Source organism: Pseudorasbora parva, chromosome 15 (assembly GCF_024679245.1).
Source record: "Pseudorasbora parva isolate DD20220531a chromosome 15, ASM2467924v1, whole genome shotgun sequence".
NCBI classification, from domain to species: domain Eukaryota; kingdom Metazoa; phylum Chordata; class Actinopteri; order Cypriniformes; family Gobionidae; genus Pseudorasbora; species Pseudorasbora parva.
Genome location: NC_090186.1, coordinates 24,118,111 through 24,134,697, shown reverse-complemented (window position 1 = coordinate 24,134,697; position 16,587 = coordinate 24,118,111). Strand labels below are relative to the sequence as shown.

The window sequence follows — 16,587 nt, the reverse complement described above, 5'->3', positions numbered from 1 at the left end:
ATGAACAGAGGTCTTACGGGTGTGGAACGACATTGGGGTGAGTCAAAGAAATTTCATTTTTGGGTGAACTAACCTTTTAAAATATTGTTTCAAATCATTCTAGGGCAACTTTAAGCCATACCAAATAAAGGCTTAATTCATTCCTTCTCCTTTGTTTACATCTGACTGAGTGCCTTGGACCTGCCTTTTTGTGTCATTGGACTTTTCCCCTTTCCCAAGAGCACCTATTACAGACTATTTAACTCTTCCTGTGTGCCGGGCTGAAACTCTTGCACCAGATGAGATTCGTCTGATTTAAAAAAATAAAAAATAAAAAATAAAACTTTTCAGTTTCTCGCAGAATCCGATCTTTTCATGTTTTAAAACATCAATGTGCCGCCACGAGCCATATGGTTTTAATAAGGATTTGTATGTCTGTGTGTTTTTTACTCTCATAGTGACTCTCATAGAAAACACTCCATTGACATGCATTATACGAGCAACGGTTTGAGTTAAAAATTTTAATTTTTGTTCTACTGGGAAAAAAAAGCACCAACATCTTGGATGCCCTGGGGGTAAGCAGATAAAAATTTAAGTTACATTTTTGGGTGAACTATCCCTTTAACAGATGTTGTTTTTAAATTTTAAAATGGACTTTTCTTTCCATCTGCTGACTATGATTGGCCACATAAATGTTCTCGGCAAAGGGAGAGAGAACTCACCTGTATAAGGATGCTGGAGGCCAGTGTTGGCCTGTGAGAAACCACAAATCTCAGTTTTTCTGGACTTTCAGGGTCAATATCAACCATCACCTCCCTCCAGCCATTCTCTGTTTTCTAAAAGATTATGTATTGCTGATGTTTAAGTTTGAAAATTACTATTTAAAATGAATGTGCTAAGGTTTTTAACATGTCATGTGAATATTGTACTTTACAATCTGGTGTACCTGAAACTTGTGAATGGGTAAAGCATCAAAAAACTCATGGGCAAGGAAGACACTAAAACCTGGCAAAAGGAAAACAGACTTTGATTACAAGAAAGCATTATTACCTTATCAAGGAGAGAGTGTGTCAGTGTGGTGCATTCATACCCCTTGGAACATCCTCTATCCTGTGGTACCAGTATATAGGCAGGCCAGTACATGTGGTGCCACTGCGATAAACAGGCTGATCATCATTGTGTGTCCATGTCTGGTCTCCAGTAAGACATTTGGCCTGAAGTTGGCTTAACTTTGGGCTGACTTCGACAAGATGAACAGAGATATCAGTCTCTCCCAGGACAGCTTTTAACTGACTGAAAACCTGGCACATACAAACACAACACTTGTCCTTATGAAATTCAAGGCAACCCCACACTTGTAAGCACATAATGCATTTCTTTGTTATTCTAAATTGTACAGTCATTAGTTTGTGCTTAGGCTACTATTATTGCATTAGGCTACACTTGCATTGTGTTTTAAACAAGACTGCCTTCCATGGTGAATAAATGGCATTGCCCTCTCTCGTTCTATTTTCAAATTTAAGGTGCTTTATAGGTATGACCAATATTTTTACATAGTGATTGAGAACTTTAATTCCTGAGGACAGTGTTTCATTCAAAATATCCACAGAAAATCTTTTAAATGTCAACTTTTAATTTAAGAATTTATTAATTTAAAAAGACTGCCTTTTTTTTTTCTTATGCATTTTTTAGCCCTATTTTAATTCCTTTCTATGTAAAGCACTTTGAATTGCCATTGTGTATGAAATGTGCTATATAAATAAACTTGCCTTGCCTTGCCTTGCCTAATTTATAGTTTTTTTTCTCCTCTAAAACAATTATTGATGCCCCTACAATTCTTTAGTTAAATTGAATAATAAGTGAAAAATTAAGTATATTCCAATTAATTTTGTATGCCTTATTAGGAACACTTACAGCCAGAAGCAAATGTTCTCTATCTGCCTCTTTAAGTGCAGAATATGAAAAACTAGTTAAGAAAATTAGAGAGTACATTAAAAAAAATGCAGAAAACCTGCCTCTCACAGCAATGCAAAACACAGCTCAGAGAGCAAATAATTAATTTTTTTAACGGCACTAATTTTATTAACACGCGATTAATGCAGCGCGCATTTTCTGTTTGATCCATGGCCGTAGTTGGAGAAATTGAGATCAGCCATAGACGTAAAGGATGCAGCAGCAAACATTAATAGGGAAAGAAAAGGGTTCAATAACATTACTCTAAAACAAGTGCAGTTATAGCCTAGCCTAGAAATCTAGATGCACCCTAGTGGCAGCAAATTTAATCTGCCCGCAAGTGTCGTCTAGCAACTCTCAATACCCTTCTGAGCTGTATTCCCCTAACTCTTGCCGGACCAATCACATTGTGTATAGAGTTGGTGGGCGGGGTCATAATGATGACGGCCGAGTTGTGTTTGCGCGCTTCTAATAAACACAGAAACTGGCGAACGGCGGCGGTCTTTCGAATCAGCTTTGACCGCGATTCTGGAAGACTTGGAGTTAAGCTTTTCTCTGAGAAAAGAACAAGGAACAGCACTGAGATCATTCTTAAAAAGGGAAGATGTGTTCGGAGTTTTGCTGACCGGATACGGCGAATGTTTAATCTATCAACAAGCTCTGTTTCACATTCGTTGCTCTGGTTGGTGGTAGCGTTATCCTATTGCGTGCAGAGGGAGTTTGAAAGATAACCGTTTATCCCGCCCCTCGGATTGAGCCCTGTCTATGGTGAGTTTCCAGACCAAACATCTTGATTTGGGTCTGGCTTGTCAGGCTAGTTATAGCCTACATAAGCTACCATATTTTCAGCTTAATTTGTATTAGACTCCAGGTCGAAAAAAGTGCAAAAAAACCTCCTCCTATATGATTTATGTTTTCCTCATGGGGACCTAAAAATGTCCCCACAAGGACAAGGATTTCGGATATCGCCATCTTTGTGGGTACATTTTGTCCCCATAACGTAGGGATTACCAGCCAATACACACACACACACACACACACGTAGTGTTTCCATGTTTTATGGGGACTTTCCATAGGCGTAATGGATTTTATACTGTACAAACCTTATTTTCTATCCCCTTACACTCCCCCTGCCCCTAAACGTACCCATCACAGGAAACATTCTGCATTTTTACTTTCTCAAAAAAACTCCTTCTGTATGATTTATAAGATGTTTTCCTCGAGGGGACCAAAAAATGTCCCCACAAGGACATGTCGGATATTGCCATCTTTGTGGGGACATTTTGTCCCCATAACGTAGTAATTACCAGCACACACACACACACACACACACACACACACACACACACACAATACCTGCAGTGCAATAGGAAACACGCATCTCTTAAAGGGGCCACACTATATTCCTACAAGATCACTGATTACGTTCTGCGCTGTGCTGTGTGCCGGAGGAGGGGCGAAGCTTTCCAAACGGGGTGCAGGTCTGATGTGAGCAGGGGTGTTGTGTACGCACCGCGGTTCATCTCACATCTTATGATGCATCTATAATATGGGTTGTAACTTGAAAATAATGCTTTATTTATGTTTCTGTCGATGATACACGTGCTGGCTCCTCGGTGATACGTTACAACAGGGATAAAAGAAACACGTGGGCAAAACGATCTCTCTTTCTAAACTTTGTTCAATGCATGCGAGTGCTGCCGTATGTTCAAATATGACCAGTTATTTTTGCGGTCATAACCCACATGTAGAGCCAGAAGACGCGAATGAGAACTCGCGCGCTGAGAGAAGATCTGTCTCTGTGCATCATCCGAAAGCACGCACTCATCTCACAGCTCGCAAATATTGAGTTATCGTTCAAGTTTTGTGCTTTTTACAGTCTATGGCTTAAACGGACAAACTTACACAAGAAGTATGTTAACATGTCCATCTTGATGAGTCGAACAAGATGACACATATCTGTGTAGTAGGTCTTAAAGGGGCAGTAGCCTTTACTGCTGTCTGATTAATGGCAAACAAAAGATAGGAACATCACTCACTGCTCTTGATTGAATAGCCTTTGTAAGTTTAATAATGATTAATCTTTAATTTAAACAGTTAAATATGCAGTTATTTTACATTTAATTATTTTATTCAATATCTGTACCTGAAAACGAATATTAGAAAAACCTGAAAAGCATTGTTTATTTTATTATTAGTAGTATCTTTGCTCGACAGTAATTATTTGTGCTGCTGCTTGTATTTATATTATTTGTTCTTATTTTCTTTATTTTTATTTGACAGTATTCTATATCTTTTTTCCCCTGAACATATAGCAAATACCAAACCGTACTGAAACCATAAACCTAAAACCGTTATACAAACCGAACCGTGAGCAATGTGTACTGTTACACCCCTAGTGTAATGTATGCGAGGGGGTGCCACAAAATTTTGAACATTTTCAAAGGGTGCTATAAAAAGGTTGGGAAACACTGCAATAGCGTAATGAGATTTAACACAAGTGCTTTTCATTGATTAAATATTTGTCAAATAGACTGACAGACGTAAAGGTTGACCAATAGCATTGCTTTATGAAAAAAATTGTAACAATTAATAATAATGTTCAGTTATAAGTTACGTATTAGTTAATTAGGAACTAATTATTTACAAAACATTAGTATACATTCATAAATTATTAATAATTAATATGCTAAAATGTTATGAATGTTTTGTTTATTTAGATATAAGTCATTTATAAATTTTCCCCTTGAAAACAAATAAAAAATGCTGTTCTGTTTTAAATTAAAAAAAATTAGCAGACCTGCATTTGTGTGCTTTTGAACACAGACCAGCTTACACTGATCATTTACTAATGGTCTGTTCATAATTAGCCATAGTTTATTGAGATGATACTAAAACAATTTTGACAAAAAATACTTTAATGATATATGTTATAAATAAAGTATCATCTAATAACGCATCAAACATCTATTGATCTATTTTAATTTATTTCATGATTGAATTATTTTTAAGATAACAGCACATTTGTAAATTGTTAAAATGCCATTTATTGATGTTATAAAAAAGTCATGATTTGTTAATGATGAGTTAATCATTAAAGGTGGGATAGGTAGGACTGATCTAAAACACTTTTTTCCAATTTTGTTTAAACTTTCTTTATATGTCAATACATAATTAAAATGTAAGTACTCTGAAAAGGAGAGTATAAAAATCGAGTGACTCTAGACTTTTTAATCTGCAATAAACACTGCTCATTATTTTCGTTCGGGACAAAACAAATGATTGGCTTGGGCGACTGTCATTCTCTCTCGCTACCATGGCAACCACCGCTTTCGCTACAGGATCTGCCCACATGTGCACGCTCGTTTGATTTGAGTAGTTCAAGAGGCAAGAAACCTAGGCAAAATAATGGCAGAGAAAGAGCATTCAAAATTCACAGTGCAGGGTTTTACAGTCAGCGAAGGCAAACAATGCAAAAAAGGAAGACAGTACGAGAAAAGGCAATGCACAGAAAGTCTTTGGATAAACAAAGAAATCAAACGCGAGTAAATATCTGCGTGGCTTTTCAACGATGGTGAGAACTGAGGGACCTGAAAAACGACTCATTGCTGGCTGTATTTCTGCTGGACAGTAATCTTTCACTTTGATTATAAATTTTTTTGGTTTATGTTTTCATGAAGCATATATCAAGAGCACATGAAGCCGCCTAATATAGCTAACATAACATTACTTAGCATAAAGTTACAATGTTATACACTTAGACATTAGTAGAGATTAAAAATACTCAATATGTTTAGCTCAAGTTGATCGCTGTTGAATTTCGCAAAATTTAACTTTAGATAACAAAATGCATGTGTAAAAGCTAGTACACCGCATCCAGGAACTTTTTTTAGAACTAAGTTAGCTTTAGCTACTTCTAATCAACAATGCTTTCATCATGGAAACTCTTACATGCAAAACACTGTATATATTATGAATCTTATACGAAATTCATCTTCATTACAGTATAACTGAAAAACATGATGCTACCCGTTTTCTTTGCCTTATAAATATAACTTGCTCGTTATCAAATTAAACAAAAATATATTTTAAACTTTACCAGTACCGGTATTCTAGCTTGATAGTGAGTACTAAAAGACATCTTATTTGTTTATATTCATACTGATAAAGTTAATTTTTTTTATTACATGTGATTCTGCCATGATGTGACTACATGCACACTGCTCGTCTGAGGTAAATAATGCGTCTTCCAGCTGAGCGGCTGGTGTAGCTCGTTCATGTGTTTTGGGGGCGTGGCTTTGGAGAGTTAACTCATGACAATATGCGATTAATCACAATTAAATATTTTAATCGATTGACAGTCCTAGTCTTAATATTAGATCATTATTAATTAATAAAACATATTCATTTTGTTTTCAGGGATGAAAAACTTTAATCGTTTCAAGGGTGTCTGCAGAAACCCCATTATATGGGCTTAAGATTCAAAAGTTTGTGTGTTTTAAGATAACTTTTTTGCATGTTTTTATTTTTAAGTGCCGTTTAAATCTATTACTTTATATGTCCTATTTGTTTTCTTTCAGAAAAACACATATTTTACTTAAAGGCCTTGTATTAAATAGTTATTTTAGTTGACATTTGAAAAATAGAAAATCTATTATTTTCAATCTAAATAATACGATTGAGCCAAATGGGAAACACTTTATAACATGTTACGAATGTATTAGGCCTAATATATTTTTAAAATAATAAAAAAATAGCACCTTTATGGCACCTTTTTCTACCAGGCAATATCCATTGCAGTATTTACCCTCAGGATGTCACTGGCCAATGAACCTCTACCTGGTCCAAGCTCCACTAACTGGAACAAACTGGATTTCCCCGCTGCCATCCACTCACTGACACACCAGACACCCAACAGCTGTAAAAGAAATACTTTTTTTTTAAATAAATGTATATGGTATTATGTTCAATTTGTATTTAAAACAATGCTTACCTCACCAAAAATCTGACTGAGCTCTGGTGACGTAATAAAATCACCACCTGCTCCAAGCATGTCATTTTTCACATAATATCCCTAAAAAAACAGAAAACAGAGTTTTGGTGGATTACAGAATTTTGATGGATTACAATCTAATTAGCTCATCATGTGGGTATGTAGGTTTATATTAATGCATAAACACTTACTATGTAACATTCTTGTCCAGATAATAAATTGTTTTATGCTGTATACAATCTACTGAGCTACTGCTATTCTTGCAGGCAGTACAATTCAGACATGGGGTGACAAAAAATCCAAATTTCTCCATGAAGTCTGCTTTTTCAAAATAATAAAATGTTCCTAGCTCTTTAATGTAAGAAGGGAGAAGGATCAAAGACTAGATTTGCACAAATAGGGTAAAGATAATACAACAGCCATTTAAAACATGTCAGTGCTTATATTCTTATAGTAGTCCTATAAGTAATCAATTTGGTCCTTATCTACTATGTTTTGGACCATGTCAGCAGCAGTCACGTCATGCCTATTCAACAAAGGGATCTGAATGCAGCTTCCAGAAAACAATATATATATATGAAATATTTCACGTCTTTTATTGTTTTAATACTGATGATTTTGGCATACAGCTCATGAAAACCCAAAATTCCTACCTCAAATAAAAGGTACCAATAAAAGAAAAGTGTTTTTAATACAAAAAAAGTCAACCTTTAAATAATTATGTTCAGTTATGCACTCAATACTTGGTCGGGAATCCTTTTGCAGAAATGACTGCTTCAATGCGGCGTGGCATGGAGACAATCAGCCTGTGGCACTGCTGAGGTGTTATGGAGGCCCAGGATGCTTCGATAGTGGCCTTAAGCTCATCCAGAGTGTTGGGTCTTGCATCTCTCAACTTTCTCTTCACAATATCCCACAGATTCTCTATGGGGTTCAGCTCAGGAGGGTTGGCAGGCCAATTGAGCACAGTAATACCATGGTCAATAAACCATTTACCAGTGGTTTTGGCACTGTGAGCAGGTGCCAGGTCGTGCTGAAAAACCAAATCTTCATCTCCATAAAGCTTTTCAGCAGATGGAAGCATGAAGTGCTCCAAAATCTCCTGATAGTTAGCTGCATTGACCCTGCCCTTGATAAAACACAGTGGACCAACACCAGCAGCTGACATGGCACCCCAGACCATCACTGACTGTGGGTACTTGACACTGGACTTCAGGCATTTTGGCATTTCCTTCTCCCCAGTCTTCCTCCAGACTCTGGCACCTTGATTTCCGAATGACATGCAAAATTTGCTTTCATCCGAAAAAAGTACTTTGGACCACTGAGCAACAGTCCAGTGCTGCTTCTCTGTAGCCCAAAAGTGGATTGACCTGGGGAATGCGGCACCTGTAGCCTCAGACTCAGTCCACTGCTTCCGCAGGTCCCCCAAGGTCTGGAATCGGTCCTTCTCCACAATCTTCCTCAGGGACCTCTTCTCATTGTGCAGCGTTATTTGTCACACTTTTTCCTTCCCACAGACTTCCCACTGAGGTGCCTTGATACAGCACTCTGGGAACAGCCTATTCGTTCAGAAATTTCTCTCTGTGTCTTACCCTCTCGCTTGAGGGTGTCAATGATGGCCTTCTGGACAGCAGTCAGGTCAGCAGTCTTACCCATGATTGCGGTTTTGAGTAATGAACCAGGCTGGGAGTTTTTAAAAGCCTCAGGAATCTTTTGCAGGTGTTTAGAGTTAATTAGTTGATTCAGATGATTAGGTTAATAGCTCGTTTAGAGAACCTTTTCAGGATATGCTAATTTTTTGAGACAGGAATTTGGGGTTTTCATGAGCTGTATGCCAAAATCATCAGTATTAAAACAATAAAAGACCTCAAATATTTCAGTTGGTGTGCAATGAATCTAAAATATATGAAAGTTTAATTTTTATCATTACATTATGGAAAATAATGAACTTTATCACAATATGCTACTTTTTTGAGAAGGACCTGTATATGTATGTGTGTGTATATATATATATATATATATATATATATATATATATATATATATATATATATATATATATATATATATATATATATATATATATATATATATAAATTACACCGGTAATTTAAATTTGATAATATAGCTTTTGACCCCTCCAATAGGATAGAACAGGACCCCGGTACCGTGGCAGCAAAGTCACGGCAGTGATATATGACTTTTACGACAAAAAGGAATGTAAAACAGTTAACTCTCACTCCATTTCCCTATTGAAACATACATAATGCCCATAAAAAAGGACTCTTTCCCATGCATTCATGGAAAACCTTCTATAAAGGAACATGCATATCTCCAGGACATTTTGTGTATGATTATAACTGTCTTTTCCTACTCAGTTGTATAATCACTTGAGACATGTAAAATTATGTATCCAATTTCCCTCATGTGTTCTTTTGTATTGTTTGAGTATGTATTAATCATTAAATGAATGTGTTAGTATTACTTTAATCAAGATTATTAGTAGACTTTCTGCTTATTATCTACTAACACTTTAATTTGATGTTCAATCCCATTTCTACCCCTTACCCCTACACTTCCACCCCTCTGTTTTGCGCATTCACATGAAGGGGTAGAACTAATTTGACATAAAAAACATAGGATTCAATATATTCTTAAAATAGCCTCTAAAACTAACAAGGGATAAATATGATTATTTTTCACTGAAAGCCAAAACATTCAACCAAAACCCAAAAACTCTGTTTTCAAGAGTTTCAAGAAAGTTTTCAACATGATTTTGAAAAAATTGTCTGTAAATCTTGGAGCAACAGGGTAAGTCACATATAAACATTGCCAAAGGCTACAGGATTGAAAATCACCACCAATACTCTGCTTAAATATGTTGTAAATCAATCTTGTGCTTATTATTGAATTTTATCTAATTGAATTTAACATTGAAAGCATTTGAATGGTAGTGTACATTTTATTATAAGCCTATTTATTTATGTTTTATTTCATGGGGGACGATAAGTTAACTAGATAATCTTTTCCCAATAAATATTCCTAACATTTTATAAAATTACCAGAGATTTTTTCTAGAATCACTTTTGCTGCTGAATTAACTACTAGTCAAATTTATAATATGTCATAGTTTATGATTACATATTTTACACTTTTTTCTATAATTAAGCAGTGTGCATTTAGTTGATTGTGTTTAACACATAAAAAAGTGATAATCAATTCCACACACAAAGGTATACATAGTCTACAATGAATAAGAAAAAAAACACCACTGATATCAGATTATTATTGGCCGATACTCCGAATTCAGCATTGGCATTGAATTGGTTATAAAAAAGGTTATTGTGCACCCCTAATTTAATAATTAAAAAAAGGACTGCGATTCATTTGAAAAGTTACATTTTACCCAGCCCTAATTGTAATGTTACAAAACATTTAAAGGTGCCTTTAAGTGCCTTGAAACCATAGACTGTAAAAAAAAAAAAAAAAAAAGAAAGAATGGTTGATGTTTATTTACAATCGGCTACCGCAACAATATAATTCAAAGTTGTTTGTTTGCTCGGCCCATTTCACCACGGAGAGTTTTTCGAACCTGGGCTCAGCGTCTCCTGAAACTGAAAGGGCCAATTTCAACCATATTCCTGCAAGCAGTAAGTAGTGATTTTATCCACTTATTGACTGTCGAACCCATTTCGGTCAAAATTGAAACTTTCTTAGTAAGATAACATTACAATGATATCCCCTGTGTTGTCTAGATTCAACGCAAGATGCTAGTAAAATAACAATTGGAAACTCCAAGCAGCTCACATAACAGTTTGTCAAATGACAAAGGTTAATATTATTTCCTGCCAGTGCTGTCATAAAATACAACAGTAGATACGCATGTCGATCTCTTTTGACGGATTGAAATCTAAATTAGCCTATATTTCATCATTAAAACATAACCCAGAAACCAACTACGTTTACTACTACTATTTCGTTGCTTAAAGATCGCTCACTCGATTCTTGTAGCTAACGTCACCTTCTCCACCATCTAAGTTGAAACGATAGTCATTTGACAAGGCTTCTAGTCAATTTGTTAAATTAATATACATTTTTGAGAACTGAAGTATATCATTTTGCAGCGGGTGAGTAGTAAACATGACACTGACTTTTGTGGCTTCTACATTACTTTGTTTGGCTAAATAAATTGACTTTTAAATCAGTACTCTACTGTCAAACTATAACGTTACTGTAAACAACATATTTACGCGCTACCCAGTTCGTGATTCAAAGCTGAGAAGATATCATTGTAAAATCATTGCACAGCAGAGCAGAGCTCAACATTAATATCCATGACCCTTTCAAATAAGGCAAAAACAGAGCATTACATCCTAGGGACAATTTCTAGGGTTGTAAATGGACCTGTAAAAATGTGTCTGGACAAATGTTGACCTTAAATAAGCCACATACCCTCTATTTAAATATTAGAGAACAATTTAACATATTGTTTTAAATCATTCTAGGGCACCTTTAAGGCTAACATTGTCAAACTAAAAGCTAAAAAAACTTCAATTTTGATTTCAGTGGGCCTTTAAGAATTCCATAATACACAGTATAAAAAGTAATATGATACATACCGTCACTGGATTAGTGAGTGCCTCCCTCATATACTCAGCTACTGAAATTGGACCTGTGGCAGTGATTTTGGAAATAAGATGTTTAAGGGTCGATTTGTTTGACTCCACTCTCTTGATGGAAGAATTTGAGCAGGATCTGTTTCCCCAAATGGTCCACAGCACTACAACAGACAGCACTGTATTATTACTATGCAGCTTATACAGTTGTTGTGACTGTCATCTCTCTCTACAAAAAGATAAAACCCTAAGTTTTTAGGTTTTTAGGCAGTAAGTAAGCAGTAATATTAAGCAGTAAGCACATCTTGTTGTAAGAAAGGCTTAATGGATTAGCCAAAAAATTAACCACCACCACCAAAAAATTATAATTAACATCAGCAACTTAGAATGATTTCTGAAGTACTATGCGACATTGAAGACGGGAGTAATGGCTTCTGAATACGCAGCTTTGCAATCACAGGAATACATTAAATTTTAAATTATTGAAAAAAATAAACCTTTTTTAAAACTGTAATAATATTTGACAATATTACTGTTTTTAGGATCAAATAAGTGCAGCCTTGGTGAGCAGAATAGACTTCATTCAAATATCTTCAAATATTAGTTTTGTATGGTAGTTGGAGTTTCCTATTGTTACTGTACTAGCATCTTGCGTCATCTAGACAATCGGGTCTCTCTAAGAAACTTTCCATTTAATCAGAAATTGTTTAAACAGCTCAATAAGTGGATAAATCACTACTTACTGCTTGCAGGAATACAGTTGACCCTTTCTTCAGTTTAAGACGCTTAGCGAAGCTTGCTTGAAATGGGCCGAACAAACGAACGATTTTGAAATAAATTGTTGTGGTATCCGATCATAATAAACCTCAACCATGACTGTTGACATTTTTTATCTGTGGGAAGGGTAGAAAAGTCCAGACATCCCCTGCACAGCCTAAACATGACGTGTCATGAGAGCCGTTTTTGCTATCCTCCAGTGTCTTGTTTACCTGCAGTCCCAGTTACCGTCAGTTCCGACTGACTATGAACATGTTTGGACAGTCTATGGTTTGGACAGATGCAAATGTTGGGGGGCGTGCATATAAATGTTCCCCAATGCTTGCGTCACGGTTGGGTTTATGTTGAGAAGCACTTATTTTTCCATGGTGTTTTTGATTCACGAAATTTACATATGAAGGAGGAGGGAATGGTGTTTGAGACTCACAGTATGTGATATTTATGTACTGAATTCTTATTATTTCACTATGGCAAGGTTAATTCAGTTTTTCATTCTAGGGCACCTTTAACACTGTGAAGCTGCTTTGAAACAATTGGACTTGTAAAAACATTATGTAAATAAAGGTGATTTGATTTGATGAGACCCTGTCGTGGGCAGGGCGACCAATACAGGCGAGTGGAACAGAAATTATTATTTATTATTAAATTATTTTTAGCGCAAGCACCTCAGACCGTGTTTTGTTTTATGGATTATTTCATACAGGTAGTAAAGATGAACAAAGTTAAGCTTAAAACGGTAACACTTGAGTATGGGGAACACATTCACTATTAACTACTACTTTTGCCTCAATAAACTCCTAATTTACTGCTTATTCATAGTTAGTAAGGTAGTTTTTGTAGCATTTAAGTTTAGGTATTGGGTAGGATTAAGAGATGTAGAATAAGCTCATGCAGAATAAGGCATTAATATGTGCTTTATAATTACTAAAAACAGCCAATATCCTAGTAATATGCATGCTAATAAGCAACTAGTTAATAGTTAATAACTGAACCCTAAAATAAAGTGTTATCGCTTAAGCTCCACACAGCACACAATATATACTGCACACCTACAATAAAGGCATATTTCACCAAATTTCACAGATTGGTTGTTATTGACATCATAAGATTAAGCTTTTTAACAGTGGATGATTGCAGGTTTAAATAAATATTTACAAATATATTATTGTTTTTATTCTGTCTCCCAAAATTGTCTGCAATCTGCATGTTATTAATGAAAATTATGAAAATTATTCCATTAATTACTCACCCTCGTGTCGTTGGACACCCGTAAAACCTTCGTTCATCTTCGGAAACAAAAATATAGATATTTTTGTTGAAAGCTGATGGCTGAGAAAGGCTTTAGATAGGCCCCTATTGGCATTCAGTACATTTTTACTGACCCACACACAAGACCCATAAAAGGCACTAAAGACTTTGTTACAAAGTCCATCTCACTACAGTGGCTGTACAATAATTTTACAATGCGACGAAAATAGTTATTGTGCGCACAAAAATCAAAATAGCGACTTTATCCACCAAGTTATTGATGTGAACTCGACGCATGCGTGAGAATATGACGCAGCTCCACCGTTCAATACGTGACCTGGAAGAGGAAGAGCGCCGCTATCGCGTGAGTTCCAGGTGAGTTCACGTCAGAGACCTACACGGAAGACAATAACTTGGCGGATTAAGTAATTATTTCGATTTTGCGCACAAAAACTATTCTTGTCGCTTCGTAAAATTATTGTACAGACACTGTAGTTAGATGGACTTTGTAACGAAGTCTTTAGTGCCTTTCATGGGTCTTGTGAGTGGGTCAGTGGAAATGTACTGAATGCCAATGGAGGCCTTTCTGAAGCCTTTCTCAGCCATCAGCTTTCAACAAAAATATCTTCATTTGTGTTCTGAAGATGAACGAAGGTGTTATGGGTGTCGAACAACATGAGGGTGAGTAATTAATGAAATAATTTTCATTTTTTGAGAATTACATGATTTCACAGGGTGACAGGATTTGTCATGACACCGGAAGTTACTTTTCATATTTTGATTAAAGATTACTGCGACAAACCTTTTTTTGTTTGTGTATTAACTTGCACTGATTAATTCTTGACCCTAAGACCTTTAAAGCCGCACTTGGCTACTTTTGCTCTCGGGGTCCCCCAACAGTTTGGAAAAAATAATGTCCTCAACTACTGTCGTAAGAGCTGTCATCCTACAACAGGAGATGCCATCGCGTGTGCATTTGTTGACATGACAACCCTGATAGCCCTGAACTAGTGATGCGTGGGTCGTCTCATAACCCGCGGACCCCGTATGTCTATTTAATGGTCGCGGGTGCGCGGCGGGTTGTAAAAATATATACAGTTGTGCGGTGCGGGCCAAATAACTTCATAAAAGTGGCGCCGCGGGTCGGTGCAGCACTAACAGTTCCCCTGAACACTGCAAGAGGAGTTCAGAGTTCTTCTGGCGTCGCGTGTGAAATGTCTTCATCCCAGGTAACGTTAGTCAGTGGCATATGTTTCAGCATGTCATATGAATATAATTTCATGGGTTTTATTTTTTTCAAACGCCAAATAATCACGATGCTCACGTTTACAAGCCAGCATCATTATAGTAGTCTATTGGTTAGCGTTTTACAGAATCTATATGATACTTCAGTTCAATGTTTGAGTGGTAGCTCACCGTAACAAGCATGACAGCATCGGTCGGGCACGCCTCCTTCAGCTCACGCCGACAAGCAAACGCTGGTCACATGTTGATCCTCGTCCTGCCTTTAATCCCATCACTTTTTCGTTTCCTCTTATTGCTTTCCTCCAACAAAACCTTTTATTTCTTATTTGTCTGTGCTGCTTCGGACATGACTTTATTATCCGACGAACAAAGTTGGGCTCGCACGTCGGAATTTAAGGAAGTGTGGGTGGTGGTGGAAGTGACGTATATGCCGTAAAGCAGTCGAATTTTGTAGTTCTTTTTTTTCTCGGGTTACTACCCGAAACCCGGAGTTTAAAAGTACTATTAAAAACGATACAGACCCCATCAGGCTATGGCAGACGTGTCATTCAACCTATTGTAAGTCGATTTATCATCACAAGAGTCTTAAAAAATATATTATGAAGGTTGAAAAGTTACCTAGTGTTGCTTTAATATGTGCTAACAAAGTAAATTTAGATTTCATGAGGATTTTAAATTTTAGGCTGATAGCTCAAGACCACACAAGAGTTGCATGCTTTGAATGATGCTCTACACTCAAATGCAAAAAATTTTCATACAAAACCCCCATACTTTATCAAAGGTTATCCATCTATCTATTAAATAATCCATAAAACAAAACGCGATCTGAGATAATTTCTGTTCCAATCGCCTATACTGGTCACCCCAGCATATTTGATCATGCTTGTTTGTTGTTGAAAAAGGTAACAACAACAAACTCCAGGCCATTGCACCCTTTTCATGCATCATATGTCATGTACATAACTTGATTATATTATGTATATTACGTTTTAAAATTTAACATATATGATTACTTGCATTTTAAAAAATTTATGAAACCATTATTATTGCATATATATATATATATATATATATATATATATATATATATATATATATATATATATATATATATATATATAATTTTATTGGTTGAACCACCTGACATAAAAAGTGTACCACCTACCCATACTTCAAAGTAGCTATTTTTGTCATTATTTGAGAGATCTCTACAAACCTTTTTACGTTGCCACGATAATCAGTTATTATGATAATTAGTTATATGAAAGGTTTATAAAATGATGCCATTATATTTATTTGTATTGTATTTAATTGCCAAATATAAGCAGTAGCGTATGTGCATTTACCACATGCATGCATAGTATTATCTGCTATTTATCAGACCTAAGTTTTATTTTGAGTGACACTCGAAGAGCTAAGCACGAAACGTAGTAAGAATATATGACAAGAATGCAGCGCACTGCTGGAAACGTTTACCATTGCTTTAATGTTTTAGTGTTCAACACGTTAGTATTTAATTAACAATAGCCTATGTATCACTAAATAAACTCATCTCACCTCCTGGCATTAGCCGCTTCAGCCCCAGCATAATCCTCATGCTTCTCTCATTGACAACTTATTTCATGCCCCGAAATCACAAAAATTAATGCTGAGATGAACACTAACGTGCGACACACACCCGCAACACACCGCTGTCATAAGTCCTAAGTTCTTTCCGGTTCTTTCTGAGTCGTCTTTTTCTTCTGTTTTTTTGGCAGTTCGCTCTCAGTGCATTAC

At 36.1% G+C, this 16,587-nt stretch overlaps 1 protein-coding gene across 6 annotated transcripts in view; it reads right to left on the bottom strand.

Annotated features, from left to right (window-relative positions):
- The window catches only part of ndufaf7 (NADH:ubiquinone oxidoreductase complex assembly factor 7), a 33,755-nt gene extending 17,211 nt beyond the window's left edge, over positions 1 to 16,544 (bottom strand). The window contains exons 1-7 of one of the 6 annotated variants that reach the window (XM_067417404.1): positions 16,369 to 16,544; positions 11,545 to 11,705; positions 6,926 to 7,006; positions 6,740 to 6,850; positions 1,070 to 1,280; positions 926 to 984; positions 702 to 815 (exon numbers count right to left, since the gene is read on the bottom strand). In XM_067417404.1, the coding sequence (XP_067273505.1) occupies positions 702 to 815; positions 926 to 984; positions 1,070 to 1,280; positions 6,740 to 6,850; positions 6,926 to 7,006; positions 11,545 to 11,705; positions 16,369 to 16,408 (777 nt within the window). In that variant the 5' untranslated portion in view covers positions 16,409 to 16,544. Of the gene's footprint in view, positions 1 to 701; positions 816 to 925; positions 985 to 1,069; positions 1,281 to 6,739; positions 6,851 to 6,925; positions 7,007 to 11,544; positions 11,706 to 12,284; positions 12,413 to 14,982; positions 15,659 to 16,368 lie in introns of those variants that run through there. The other 5 variants (XM_067417409.1, XM_067417407.1, XM_067417406.1 and 2 more) reach the window with 5 other exon arrangements.
- Between the last annotated feature and the right edge of the window lie 43 nt (positions 16,545 to 16,587).